Source organism: Oryx dammah, unplaced genomic scaffold (genome assembly GCF_014754425.2).
Source record: "Oryx dammah isolate SB20612 unplaced genomic scaffold, SCBI_Odam_1.1 HiC_scaffold_13, whole genome shotgun sequence".
Taxonomy (NCBI): Eukaryota; Metazoa; Chordata; class Mammalia; order Artiodactyla; family Bovidae; genus Oryx; species Oryx dammah.
The window spans coordinates 47,994,546-48,008,738 of NW_024070197.1; the positions used below are offsets into that span (position 1 = coordinate 47,994,546).

A 14,193-nucleotide genomic window follows, 5' to 3' on the forward strand; every position below is an offset into this window, starting at 1 on the left:
AGCATGACCTAGAATAGCAAGCTGTATGTTCGCTGGTCTTTGGAGGGACCAAGGATAAAGGGAGAAGACTAAACTAATGTTTATTAAATTCCTAGTGTGTGCCAAGCACTGTGCTATATCTTTCAATTTGGTTACTCTGTGAACTGATGTCATTTGGCTTCTTCTCTGACTAATATTTGCGACAGTTGGCTCCTCTGCTCTGTCCAAATCTCTTCTCTATTATCTACTTATATCTGTTAAAGTATAATAGATATTAATATCTAATAATCATATAGGTATAGAATATAGACATTGATCTATATCTAATGATAGATATATCTAAAATAGACACAAATATCTAATAATAATAAATATTGACATCTAGTAATAATATATATTAATATCTAATATTAGTGATATATCTCTATTTCCCCCCTCGCTGTCACCTGCAGTCCCACGGCTCTAGGTTCCATCTCTATGCTGTTATTATCTCTAGCCTTGAAGTCTCCTCTGAGTTCCAGACTTAACTCTCTTTATTACCTCCTGTTCAATGCCTACCAGATATTTCAACAAACAAGACCAAAACAGAACTTGGTTTTCACCCTCTCTGATCCATTCCCCAGGTCTTCTCCATCTCTGGAGGTGGCATCACCATCTTTCCAGTGGTTAAGGTCCTAGAAGTCAAACTTTCCTTTCCTTTCCTCCCACCCACCCAGTCTCCATCAGCGAGGTCTGGCAGCTCTCCAAAAGCATCTCTCCTGGACCAGACTCATCTCACCACAGCCTCCTCCACTGCCCCAGCCCCAGCCACCAGCATGCCATGCCCAGCTCCTCTAAGAGCCTCCTTGGCAGCCTCTCTGCTTCCACTTTTGCCCTCTTCCAGTCCATCCCGCATGGTGGACAGAGGGAGCCTTCTAAAACAGACCAATTCAAGTCACTCTGCTGGTTCAGTCCTTCAGTGACCCTCCACTGCACTTAGGGCAGAGTCCAGCTTTCCCTGAGCACCTGCCCACGTCCCCAACCTTGTCTCTCACTCGTTCCGTCCACAGCAGCCCTCTCGCTGCTCTTTGTCAGTCGCCTTGTTCCTGTCTCCGGACCTTTGCTCCTCATGTTCCCGTGGTGTGAAACCTTCAGGCCTTCTTCTGTCTCGCTCCTTGTCATTCAGGCATCAGCTGCAGTGACACGTGCTCTTATGAAGCCTTCCCTGGCCAGCCCATCTAACACTGCTGTCACAGTAGTGACATCCAACTGTCTGTCACGGTAGCAAAAGTATTTATACCACTTACCACCATCTGTCTTCTTTGTTTTGTTATTTATTTCATGGTTTTTCTCTTCCCACTAATTGTAAACTTAATGACAGTTCTTTTCTTCGTTGCTTGGTACACAGAAGAAATGCACGTGACTATTTGATGGATGAATGAATGAATAAATGAAGGAATATATGCCGAACTGGCTTTGTTATCCCCATTTTACAGATGAGGAAACTGAGGCGTAGAGAGTCTAAGTGACTTGCCCAGGATCATAGAGTAGAATAGATGTAGATCTGGAATTTGGGTTTTGTGCCTGACAGGACCATCTGTGCATAATTCCTTTCTGCCACCCTCATGCAATTTCCTTCCTCTGAGGTTGCCCCATCCCACCTGTATAGACTGGCCTCTCAGCTCCTCGAGCTTTTTTCTGAGGGGCCTTGGGGTGCGTGTAGCTGTTTTCTGTTTGTCATTTTGTATAAAAGACAATAGACCTGTCCTGGGCAAGTCACCTGTCCCAACGCCTGTCTGTCCTCCTTGGCATTGCAGGGTACCCTGCTAGGGGTCTGTGGCAACACGGGGAGTGGCAAGAGCAGCCTGCTGTCAGCCATCCTGGGGCAGGTGAGTGTCTTGTGGCCCATGCATGCACCCCAGCCTCTCCGAGGGCCAGGAACTCCCAGGTTCCAAGTCCCCCAGCAAGTCACACCACCACTTCTTTCCCGCAAAGGGGTCTAAGCCAATAGAATTTTTATAAATTCAAAACAGATGAGCATGTGCCGTGGGGGAGGTGAGTTATGAATGTGCTTCCATTTCACCTTCCAATGGGAGAACCACTTCTTAGGACACCTGGAGCTCCATCCTCATCTGTTCTCTGTGCTTTCCCTGCCCTTTGCTGTAATCAAGCGGCCACCAAGGTGATGATACAGGCACTTCGATGCTTAATATGATAACACAAATCATCTCATGAAGACAAACTCAGAGTGGGACATGTGTCCCTATGGAGACAGCATCAGGCCCTTGATATCTGAACCATTTAATTGCATTGCCTTGGGACATTCTTGAGGTCTGCTTCATCTGCAGCTATGCAGGCATGTGACTCAGCCCACTCCTTCTCCAGTTTCCAACAAGACCAACCCCTTCCCCCCAGACACTGAGGTCATGTTGCACACCTCCTAGGGAACAACAAAAACCAGCCATAACACCTGGACTCTATCCTAACAGCCATCTGTGTGTCTATGGCCCCCTTCCCACGGGGGATCTCTCCAGCCCTTCCACACTCAGCCTCAGCCTCAGCCTCACTGCGTCCCTAGGGCTTCTCTCCTACCCGCTCCCAACTTTGTCCATTGTCTTCCTTCCCACATGGTTGGGAGAACTATCTGGTATCCCTCCTTCCTTAGCACCTCCTCCTGAAAGCACATGGACAAACTCATCACCTCCTAGGAAAGCGGTCACCTTATCAATAGAAATTCTCTCTGAATACATCAATCTGATGGCTCATGTTTTTTTTTGTGCACCACAGGTGATGCAACTTCTTCCCCCAACTTCTTACAACTAAGGAGAAGAAAACTTCCACTTTAAAAAAATAATTCATTCATTCACTTATACATTCGGCTGTGTTGTGTCTTAGTTGTGGCATGAGGTGTCTTTGTTGCATTATTTGGAATCTTTCATTGTGGCTCATGGATTCTCTAGTTACGGTGTGAGGGCTTAGTTGCTCCCATGCATGTAGAATCTTGGTTCCCTGACCAGGGATCAAACCCACCTCCCTTGCATTGTAAGGCGGATTCTTAACCACTGGGCCACCAGGGAAGTCCCCACTTTAAAAAAAAAAAATAAAAATAGTTTGAATAGTATTTGAATGCCAGGCCCTGTGTTCAGAGCCTCCCATTTTTTCCCTTGGCCCCCAACCCAAAAACAATTCCATGAGGAAGGTACAGACATTGAGGTCAGTTTCAGTTCAGTTCAGTTCAGTTGTGCAGTTGGGTCCGACTCTTTGCAACCCCATGAATCACAGCACCCCAGGTTTCCTTGTCCATCACCAACTCCCGGAGTTCACTCAGACTCACATCCATCGAGTTGATGATGCCATCCAGCCATCTCATCCTCTGTTGTCCCCTTCTCCTACTGCCCCCAATCCCTCCCAGCATCACAGTCTTTTCCAATGAGTCAACTCTTCGCATGAGGTGGCCAAAGTACTGGAGTTTCAGCTTTAGCATCATTCCTTCCAAAGAAAACCCAGGGCTGATCTCCTTCAGAATGGACTGGTTGGATCTCCTTGCAGTCCAAGGGACTCTCAAGAGTCTTCTCCAACATCACAGTTCAAAAGCATCAATTCTTTGGCACTCAGCTTTCTTCATAGTTCAACTCTCGCATCCATACATGACCGCTGGAAAAACCATAGCCTTGACTAGACAGACATTTGTTGGCAAAGTAATGTCTCTATTTTTCAGTATACTATCTAGGTTGGTCATAAGTTTTCTTCCAAGGAGTAAGCGTCTTTTAATTTCATGGCTGCAGTCACCATCTGCAGTGATTTTGGAGCTCCCAGAAATAAAGTCTGACACTGTTTCCACCATTTCCCCATCTATTTCCCATGGAGTGATGGGACCAGATGCATGATCTTCGTTTTCTGAATGTTGAGCTTTAAGCCAACTTTTTCACTCTCCTCTTTCACTTTCATCTAGAGGCTTTTTAGTTCCTCTTCACTTTCTGCCATAAGGGTGGTGTCATCTGCATATCTGAGGTTATTGATATTTCTCCTGGCAATCTTGATTCCATTTTGTGCTTCATCCAGCCCAGCATTTTTCATGATATAATCTGCATATAAGTTAAATAAGCAGGGTGACAATATATAGCCTCGACGTACTCCTTTTCCTATTTGGAACCAGTCTGTTGTTCCATGTCCAGTTCTAACTGCTGCTTCCTGACGTGCAGATAGGTTTCTCAAGAGGCAGGTCAGGTGGTCTGGTATTCCCATCTCTTTCAGAATCTTCCACAGTTTATTGTGATCCACAGTTTACAGATGAGTAAATGAGGCTGAGAGAGGGGACTTGCCCACAGCTGCCAGCAGGTGAGGGATGCAGCCAGGGAGGACAGCAGTCCAGCTGATGTCAGAGCTCTGCTGCTCGTCACAGCTACGTTGCCCAGCAGCTTCCCTTCAGGGCCACCTTTCTACATGGCTAGGGGCTTGTCGCTTCGAATGAACTAATCATTTAGGTTCCCATGAAGGAAAACGAAAAGATGTCATTTAAGGGTTTAGTTCTTATTAAAGACTGTCTTCAGTTAAGAAGTAGGAAGCACAGGATAAGAAGAGAAGGAAGCATAACATCATGAGGTCCTCTGCTGGGGTCATGGGCATGAGGGTTGTGGCCTTGATTCTTTTTAAATGTGTGCTTTTAAATTTACCCTGCAGAAAAGCAGGAATAACACTACGGTAAGGATCCGTATACCCACCATTGAGATTCAGGAGTTGACAGCATTTGTATATTTGCCACATCTATGTAGAAATATACTTTATAGAACCATTATTTATTTATTTTTTGGTAGACCTATTTTAAATTGTAAAGATTATGACACTTTCCCCACTAATGTTTCACCACGATGTCCAAAAAGTAAAGGCATTTCCTCATCCGTGATGACGTTATCACACCCACAAATCAGTAATAATTTCGTGATGGACAGAGGTGGCCTGGAGCTTTCCATCTCACAGCAAAGAGCAGGGAGGCACTGCTTGCTAGGGATTGGGGCTGGGGAAATAAGAGAAAAAAAGTATGGGTGACTTCAATGCGAACCTTGCCTTCAGTCCCAGTAGGAACAGATCTGGCTTTCCCCAACTACTGCCCATGGCCTTCTCAGGGCCTTCCCAGTGGGCCTGGCAGGATCCTGTTAAGATTTCATTTACACAGGAGAGCCCCTAGGCTCCTGGAGCACAGTGGAGCCCTGGGCACTGTGGCTGCTGAGCCAGGGGGAATCTGTTCCGTGGCTGCCACGGTCCTGAGGCTGCACTCACTCTGCTGCAGATGCACTTGCTGGAGGGTTCAGTGGGGGTGCACGGAAGCCTGGCCTATGTCCCCCAGCAGGCCTGGATCATCAAGGGGAGTGTCCGGGAGAACATCCTCATGGGAAGCCAATACGACAAGGCCTGGTGAGCTTCTGGGAGGTGCAGGGCGGGACGTGGGGGTCTGGGGCTGGTTTGGAGAGGGGCCTCTCGCTGCTAATAATGACTTGCTGTGTGCTCACTTACATGCATCACTGTATTTCCTTCTCACTGGGAAGGAAAGATTCTCATCAGATCCATTTTCTAGCAAATCAGGTGAGGCCCCCAAGAGACTGAATAATTTGCCCGAAGTCGTTGAGCTGCTAGGATATGGTAGAGTCAGAATCTGAACTCAGTTGCTTTCAGAAACTTCACGCTAAGTCACTTCAGTCGTGTCCTACTCTGTACAACCCTATGGACCATAGCTCCTCTGTCCATGGGATTCTCCAGGCTAGAATATTGGAGTGGATTGCCATGCCCTCCTTTAGGGGGTCTTCTCAACAGAGGGATCGAACTTGTGTCTCACACCTCCTGCAAAGGCAAGCAGGTCCTTTACCACTAGTGCCACTGCTTAACTATTATGCTCCTTTGGCTCAAAATAACCCTCCCCTTTTGAAAGTGTTACTTTGAAACTTCCTTGTGTTAATTAATTCCTAACCTAAGAAGGTAAAGTCGAAAGCTAAAACACCGGTGATGTGCAACAGTAGAGGAAGGAGTTTAGATTCCCAGAGGGGCCCACACCCTCCTTGCCCTTTGCAGCCTCTCCCTCCAGAGTCCTGGGTGGACCTGCTTGCGGCATGCGCTTGGAAATCATGAGCAAAGTCTGGTCTGTGGAGGAGCAAGGAAAACTGCTCTGATTGCTGCAGCTGTGCTTCCAACTCTGGTGGACTCTGGCCCCGTTTAACTCTGCCTGATTTTGCAATCTGCCTGTTGTAACCTTGCTGAAAGGCACAGATATGTGGGTGTATAAACCAGCTATCTCCAGCCGGTTGTTCTGTGAGCTCCTCAACATCAGGCCCAATGTGCCCAGCCCCCACCCCACCTGCTTTTCCTCCCAAATTCCCAATTAGGCTTAATGGCATCACTGAACTGTGCACCCCAGGGAGCCCGACCCTGCCTCCTCCAAGAACCACCTCCTCCTTTCACATCTAATTGGTCAGCAACCCTGGAAGACTCAACCTCCTAAATAGCTCTGGTCCCTTCTCCACCTCCACTGCCAGCTCTGGTCCGTGACCTTCTGCTTGAACAGTGCCCACTGCCCCGCTCTTGGCTCCCTGTCTCCAGCCTTCTGCTCTGTTGAACTTTGTGCTCTGCCTCCAGGGCAGCTGTCTTAAAAGCCCAGTCTCATCCTGTCACTGCTCAGCTTTCAGACTGACTTGACTCATAGAGCAGTTTGTCAAAAATAAAAACACACTATCTTTTGACTCTGAAAATTCACCGCTAGGTAGTTAATGCATATAGCATCACCCATGAATGCCAAGATCCACGTACAAGAATGTTCACATCGAATTATTCAGGATAGCTCAAAACTAGCAACAATCCAAATGTCCAGCATTAGCTCACTGGTTAAACAGTGCATGGTGCTTCCCTATACTGGAATATGGTAGTGCCATTAAAACAATATAAACCTATATCTGTTGCACATACCATACATCACGAGATTATTTCTGAATACGTATAGAGGAAACTCTGTTAGTGACTGATTGAGAGGAAAGCAGCTGAGGGTCAACGATGCGAGGGAGACTCACTTTTCACCTTTTCTTCTTTTTGTTCTGTTCAAACATTTACCAAGTGCACTTGATACATTAAAAAAAATGAAGGAAGGAAATGAAAAAAGCCTCCTGTGATTTACTGTTAAATGCAGGATCGAGGCCAGATCTTTCAGCATGGAATGCAAGACCTTCCCTTCCAAACTTGAGAAGGCTGGAGGGCCTGCGGCCGGCCACCCGGCCCTTTAGCTCCCTCTCCTTTGCAGGTATCTCCAGGTGCTCCACTGCTGCTCCCTGAACCACGACCTGGAAATTCTGCCCTTCGGAGACATGACGGAGGTGAGTGGGAGGCGAGGGTACCCCACTTCTGTTGTGATGGTGCCTTTGTCATGTTGTTCTGGGGTCCCCAGCCTGCCCCCCTGGGTAGGTAGACGAGGGACCCCAGCTCTTCATTCCCAAAGCAACCGGAGCTGGTCCTGCAGTCTCAGAGCCTTCCCTCCCAAGGGAGGGAATCTGGGGCTCACCTGACCTTGGGAGCTGACAAACGGGTTACCCTTGCCCCACCGGAATGGGAGTTGATCTCAGACTTCTGAATCAAGAGCAGAGACCCTGTGAGGATGAGAAGCACCCCACCTCCACTCCGACACCCCCCCCATCATCCACCTTTGCTCCTCCCACCACCCTGCCCCTCTCTAGAGCACTTCCTTTGACAGTGGGGATGGCAGCTATAGCCCCACTGTGGCAATGCCAGTTCTGACTGCTAGGTGTTCCTGATAATTCTCCGTCTTTCACGTCAGTAGCCACCTTTACTCTACATAAGACCTTCGTAAGATAAAAGCAGTATGGTTGCCTTGATTTTATTATCTAATAATAGCTCAGTTGGCTGAGCAGTCACTACATTCAAGGCACTGTTCTAGCAACTCTAATATATTAGGTGAGCCTCAGATAACCTATGAGGTCAGTTCTTTTATTACCCTTCCTTTAATGATCAGCAGTGTACCCTGGAGGGCAGAGAGCTTGGTTGTTTTGTTCAGGGTCTCCCCTTTAGTAGGAAGAACCAGCTCTGGTCTGTAAAATGCATCAGTAATAGTTCTGACCGCATCAGGATGATTAGAGGTTTAGGTGAGTTGATACATACTTGCTTTGAATAGTGCTTGGCGTAGCTAAGCGTCAGGCCATCATTAGGAGAAGGAAATGGCAACCTACTCCAGTGTTCTTGCCTGGAGAATCCCAGGGAAGTCGGAGCCTGATGGGCTGTCATCTATGGGGTCTCACAGAGTCGGACACAACTGAAGTGACTTAGCAGCAGCAGCAGCAGAGGAACACAGTAGGCATTTAAGTCTGCTGAGTGAGTAAGGAAACTGCGCTTCTCCCAGGCCAAGCCCCTTATCTACAGTCACATGTGAACTGGAGGCAGAGCAGTGACAAGCGGTCACCCATTGCTCTTTAAACTCTGCTTCTCCTCTACGACGTCACCAGAGTTCAGGGTCAAGCAGGGATAGAACTTAGACCCTGGCTGTCACGGCCTCAGGACCTGACGTAGGGATGGGCCAGCCAGCAGCTGCCTGAAGTGCTAGTCTGCTAGGGAGGTCCAGACCCACTGCCCAGTGATTCTGGTTAGGACCCTCGACTCCTGACATAACAAACCCGCCCACCACCTCAGCTATAATACAGTCTTGGTCTTGGGCAATACCCCTAACCCAGGCCAGTGATCCCACCAGTTGACAGTTACAGTCAACAGAAATTTAAAACCATTGTAAGATGTAAGAAGGTGCTGTTTCTTGGGAATAAGTGATTTATTTTATGAGCTAAACTGTTAAAAGTTTTAAGATGCTTCCTGACAAGCCAACCAATTTAGAACAAATTATATCTTACTATGAATTACAAATTTCAGTTAATTGAGCATCAGTTTTTTCATCCCTTACTAGGCATATTGTGAAAAATATTTTTATTTTATTTTTAATTAATTATTAATTTCTGTTTGACTGTGCTCGGTCTTCATTGCTGCACCCAGGCTTTCTCTAGTTGCAGCAGGCAGGGGCTACTCCCTAGTTGCAGTGCTCGGGCTTCTCATTGTGGTGGCTTCTTTTGTCACTGAACACAGGCTCTAAGGGCTCCCAGATTTCAATAGTTGCAGCATGCGGGCTCTAGAACATAGGCTCAGTAGTTGCGGGACACGGGTTTAGTTGCCTGGTGGCACGTGGAAGCTTTCGGGACTGGGGATCGAACTCACGTCCCCTGTATTGGCAGGTGGACTGTTAACCACTGGGAAGTCGAGATTGTGAAAAATATTCTAAGTGCTGCTGCTGCTAAGTCACTTCAGTCGTCTCTGACTCTGTGCGACCCCACAGACGGCAGCCCACCAGGCTCCCCTGTCCCTGGGATTCTCCAGGCAATAACAATGGAGTGGGTTGCCATTTCCTTCTCCAATGCATGAAAGTGAAAAGTGAAAGTGAAAAGTAAAATTGAAGTTACTCAGTCGTGTCCAACCCTCAGCGACCCCATGGACTGCAGCCTTCCAGGCACCTCCATCCATGGGATCTTCCAGGCAAGAGTACTGGAGTGGGGCGCCATTCTAAGTGCCAGGGGTGTCAAATCATTAGGTGTCCAGGAGTGTGCACCGAGGGGGGTTAGTCTGTCTACCTGTGCACCTGGCTGGTGGGAGCACACCTGGCTGGGTCACCCTCCAGACTCAGCGCCTTTGGCTGCCTGTCCACAGGTTGGGGAGCGGGGCCTCAACCTCTCGGGGGGGCAGAAGCAGAGGATCAGCCTGGCCCGGGCCGTCTACTCTGACCGTGAGCTCTACCTGCTGGACGACCCACTCTCGGCCTTGGACGCCCACGTGGGGAAGTATATCTTCGAGGAGTGCTTTAAGAAGGTGCTCAGAAGGAAGACCGTCATCCTGGTGACCCATCACCTGCAGGTGACCACCCTTCCAGGGCTCTGGCCCTGATTGACAGATAATGTAGCTCCTCAAGCCCCAGCCATCTCAGCATGATCAATAACAGCCTCCCAGCAGACACCCTTTCATATCTCAGACAGACCCCGAAGTCAGAGAGGATTACAAAGAACTTGATGTCCTCTGCTTTCCATGTGGAGAAGATAAGTTGATAAAAATGGAAACTAAATTTTTAAAAATTGTTTTTTGTTGAAGGATAATTGCTTTATAGAATTTTTTAAAATTGTTTTTTTGAAACTAAATTTTGAGCTCTCCTTTATCTTCAAAATTGTATGGGCGGGCCCCTGCTTTTGAAGTTACAAAAAACTCCCTCAGAGAAGAACTCGCCAAGTCTCACATTCTTCCATCAAGTGCACTGGCTCTGCTGGGTGCTGCCTCTCATGGGTCATTTTCCCTAGATATGTTCACACCAGACCTTGTTATTATTTATCCTTCTCCTATTTGAGCTTTAGTATTTTTGGTATGAAATATGTAAGACATAAAAACAGGTGAGAAAATAACCTAATGAAAGCTCATGTAACTGCCACCCAGATGACGCATCACAGTCCAATGTTGATGGCCCTCAGATCACAGCCCCTTCCCTCCTTCCTGCCCCTCATATTTAACAACTTATAATTGATGCTTTACTTTTTGTGTCCTTAGGTAATTTGCTTTTCTACTCAACATTATATTTTTAAGGTCTTCCATGTGGATACATGGAATTTTATTTCTTTCTTACTAGTATTGTATTACAATATCTGAATATTCTAGAATTTATTTCTCCAGGATGGATATTCAAGTTGTTTCCCATTTTTCACTTTTACAAGAAAAAAATGCTTCAGTATATTGATACATTCTTCTACATGTGTTTTTATGCATGTGTTTGAGAGGGCTTTTTTGGGGAAGTGTTTTAGCAGTAAAGTTATTGGTTCATAATTCTTCAAAAATCTTTAATTTTACTAGATATTGTCAAATTGTTTTTCAAAGTAGCTGTACCAATCTATACAGGCCTCCCCCTCCACCCCAGTTTTGTAAGAGTCCCTTTACCCCTAGTCATTACCAACACTTGGGATTGTTTTTGCCAAACTGGTGATATAAAATATTTTCTCAGGATTTAAATTTTTCCTTTTGAATAGTGAAGTTGAGCATCTTTTAGTATGCTTATTGAAGATCTTATTTCTTCTGACTCTTCAGTATTTAGAGTTTTGTGACCAGATCATTTTATTTGAAGATGGGAAAATCTGTGAAAAAGGAATTCACAGTGAGCTCATGCAGAAAAGGGGACGATATGCCCAGCTTATCCAGAAGATGCATGGGAAAGCCACACAGGTCATTGCCCTACCCCACCCTCACTTCTGACCCAGCTGGGCGGGCCATTCCCTGCACCCATGGCTTGTGCTTTCTCCCCAGGGTGTGTTGCGGCAAGTGGCAAAGACAGAAGAGGATCTACAGCTGGAAGGTCAGGCCCAGACCACTTGCCAGGAAGAACGTCTCAATGAACCTGCTGGTAATAGTGCTGAAAGAAATAGTGAAAGCACCGGGGAGCAGGGTGAAACCTTCTGCCTGCCTGTCTGTATCTTCCACAGGCTCTGGCATTTCGTCCTGAATGTGAGACCAGGCCTTGTCACTCACTGAATGGGGTGCCAGACATTACTCATATAGGGTACAGATCCAAGTATTAGAGGGCTGTGGGGTAAGGACTGTGCTGGTCAGGAGGCCTGAAGCAACAAGGAAGTGACTATTGTCAGCTCAGGGTATGCAGAGGCAGAATGAGGATTGACCTCGAGTGACTCTGATATAAACTTTGCAAGGGTTCTGGGCCATTAATTCATTATACATTTTTTGAGAACAATGCCATTGGAAGTCAGAAATAAATTAAGCCCAGTTCTGGGCATTCAAAAGGTGAAGCTGAACATCTTTTAGTATGCTTATTGAAGATCTTGCTCTTTTCTGAGACAAGGTAGCAGATGAGAAAGACTTTCATTTTTAATGTAAGACAGGTTCTGGATTAGAATTCCAGGCCTACTGCTCTCAAAGCTGTGTGACTTTGGCCCAACAGGTTAAACTCTCTGAACCTTCAGTGGCAAAAGTGCAGATAATTGTTCTTATATTACAGCACCACAGTGGAGATTAGAAGAGGTCCTGAGGGGTTAGGACAGTGCCTGGCATATCTGTCACAACTAGAGTCTTCAGCTGCAAAGATCAGAAGCCAATATGGGCAGAAAAATAATGTGTTGGCAGAAAAGGGTGTAGATCACAGAGTGAAAAAAAAAAAGTTGGAGTACCAGACCTCAGGAAGTTTGGAGTCTAGAATAGCAGGAACAGGTATAGAATCCTTTTGAAGAAAACCTGCTTCAGATGTTTTCCATCCTAGTCTAATTTCCCTCAAGATTAAAGTTCCGCAAAGAGAGCTGTCTTCTCCTGGGAAAATAGTGGTGTTGCTGTTAGAAGAAGGGAGAGTGGCAGGCAGAAACAGTAGGTATCCCCCACAGTGCTGCCTCCTGTTACCGTTGTTGTGGCGGTTGTCATTGACATTAATGACATCTACTGATATTTCAGGTACTGAGCTCTCTGCCCTGCTCTAGGCCACGTGTCTGCTTGGGCTGGTGTTACACTTGTTTCGAGGAACCGTTTCAGAAGCGTATTGCTACAAAGCATCTTAGTAATTATCTGTAGGCCTGCCAGTTGTCAGATGAGGAAACAGAGAGGTTAAGTGATTTGCTTCTTGAAGCTGTACAGTATCATGATGACAATTCTTGTCCCAGGTCACTGCTTTCTTCCTTCTTTCCCTCTCTCTCTAACACAGTCAGCCCTTGGGAACCTCAGGCTCTCCAGGGTCTATTGAATGGCTGGCGATGGACCCCCTTTTCAGAGTCCAGGCAGACCTGCAGACTCTGCTGGTTAGAGTTAGCCTTGGGTGGGGTACTGGTGGCAACCAGAACAGAAGGCTTCGCAAGGACTCTTCTTGACCAGGAAGGAGATATAGGAGATTGGGAGGCATACTGTTTCCTTTTTCTTTTCCCTGATCCAGTGCTGGAAAATCAGCTCACAGAGAAGGAGAAGATGGAAGAAGGGTCCTTGAAGTGGAGAGTCTACCACCACTACATCCAGGCAGGCGGAGGTATGGGCTGTTAGCTGCCCCAGGCCAGGCCTACTCACGAAGCCGGGTCGGACTGAAATATGCAAGGTCGTGGGAGGTAGAGGGACACAAAGGGTCGTGCCATTCATGAGTTTAACTTGCATAATTCCAGCCATACTCAACTATAATAACTCTACCACTGTAATCAGTGCCAGAAATTATGTTTCCATGTGTATTTGTGTTAATATGCCTGGCATTTAAAAAATCAAATATGTCAAGGCATATAGACGTGTAAATTATTTTCATGAAGGGACAAGTTTATACTTTTTTGCCTAGAAATAGGCATGGCATACATGCCATGAAAGACCACATGGAGAAGCACCAAGGTTGGTCAGGAGGCTGAGGAGTGGTCAGAGAAAGCAGGGCCCCGAGCCTTTATTGGGGTTTCTGTGGGAAGAAGTGGGTGAGGCAGGGTAGGCACCCTGGGTAAGCTTAGCATTGGACAGCTTGAACAATTCTGGAGGGCTCATTGCTATAGTGGTGGTCCTGATACCTGCTCTTAGGGTGATTTAGGGGAGGGCAAATATTGGCTTGTGGGTGAGAGTTTGATAAAAGAGGTTATTGGGAGGATGGGCTGTGGACTGGTTCGTTTGTATATCAAAGGCGTACTTGCAAGGAGTTACTTGCTGTCTAGGAATTAGCTAGCCTTGGGACGAGCCGTCTGTCAGGATTAAGGCTGCAAATAACACAGTATTAGGAATATAGAAAATAAGAAATATAAGCAAATATCATTAATATTTTTACTGAAATAAAGCATGCCACAGTACTCCTTATCTCAGTGTTTTTCATACTGCAGGTCCTAGCCCACTAGTGGGCTGTGAAATCAACTGAGTGGGTTGTAAGGAGCAATGAGAATAGAAATGTGACTAGAGTAGAAGGTATCTGCAGAAGTGATGTTGGTGAAGCTTTCATTTTATTATGTATTAGACTGTATGTCTGAAGGTGGATGGCAATAAAAAGTTTCAAAGCTTCTGCTTTATTTAATGGTGTATGTTACCAAATTCACACATATAGAACTGTACAATGTTGTAAACATGAAACCAAGTATATGCTACTGTGGTTTTGAGTAACTTAATTTTTGAGAGTAATTTTGACTCCATGCCAACTTTTTATTCTTCATTGATTTTGGGACCTAACCCTGCGCA

The 14,193-nt window shown here is 46.3% G+C and overlaps 1 protein-coding gene and 1 long non-coding RNA gene across 3 annotated transcripts in view; one reads left to right on the plus strand and one right to left on the minus strand.

Moving 5' to 3' along the window:
• The window catches only part of LOC120872904 (ATP-binding cassette sub-family C member 11-like), a 92,428-nt gene that overhangs the window by 49,314 nt on the left and 28,921 nt on the right, over positions 1-14,193 (plus strand). For both annotated transcript variants that reach the window (XM_040253586.1, XM_040253587.1), the window contains exons 12-18: positions 1,776-1,847; positions 5,246-5,370; positions 7,238-7,310; positions 9,691-9,894; positions 11,104-11,238; positions 11,320-11,416; positions 12,941-13,030. In XM_040253586.1, coding sequence (XP_040109520.1) covers positions 1,776-1,847; positions 5,246-5,370; positions 7,238-7,310; positions 9,691-9,894; positions 11,104-11,238; positions 11,320-11,416; positions 12,941-13,030 — 796 coding nt within the window. The remainder of the gene's footprint in view (positions 1-1,775; positions 1,848-5,245; positions 5,371-7,237; positions 7,311-9,690; positions 9,895-11,103; positions 11,239-11,319; positions 11,417-12,940; positions 13,031-14,193) is intronic.
• LOC120872909 lies at positions 4,743-7,628 on the minus strand. Its single transcript, XR_005723372.1, has 2 exons — positions 7,496-7,628; positions 4,743-4,972 (listed from the first exon to the last, which is right to left on the minus strand). It is a non-coding gene; the product is annotated as an uncharacterized LOC120872909 (long non-coding RNA).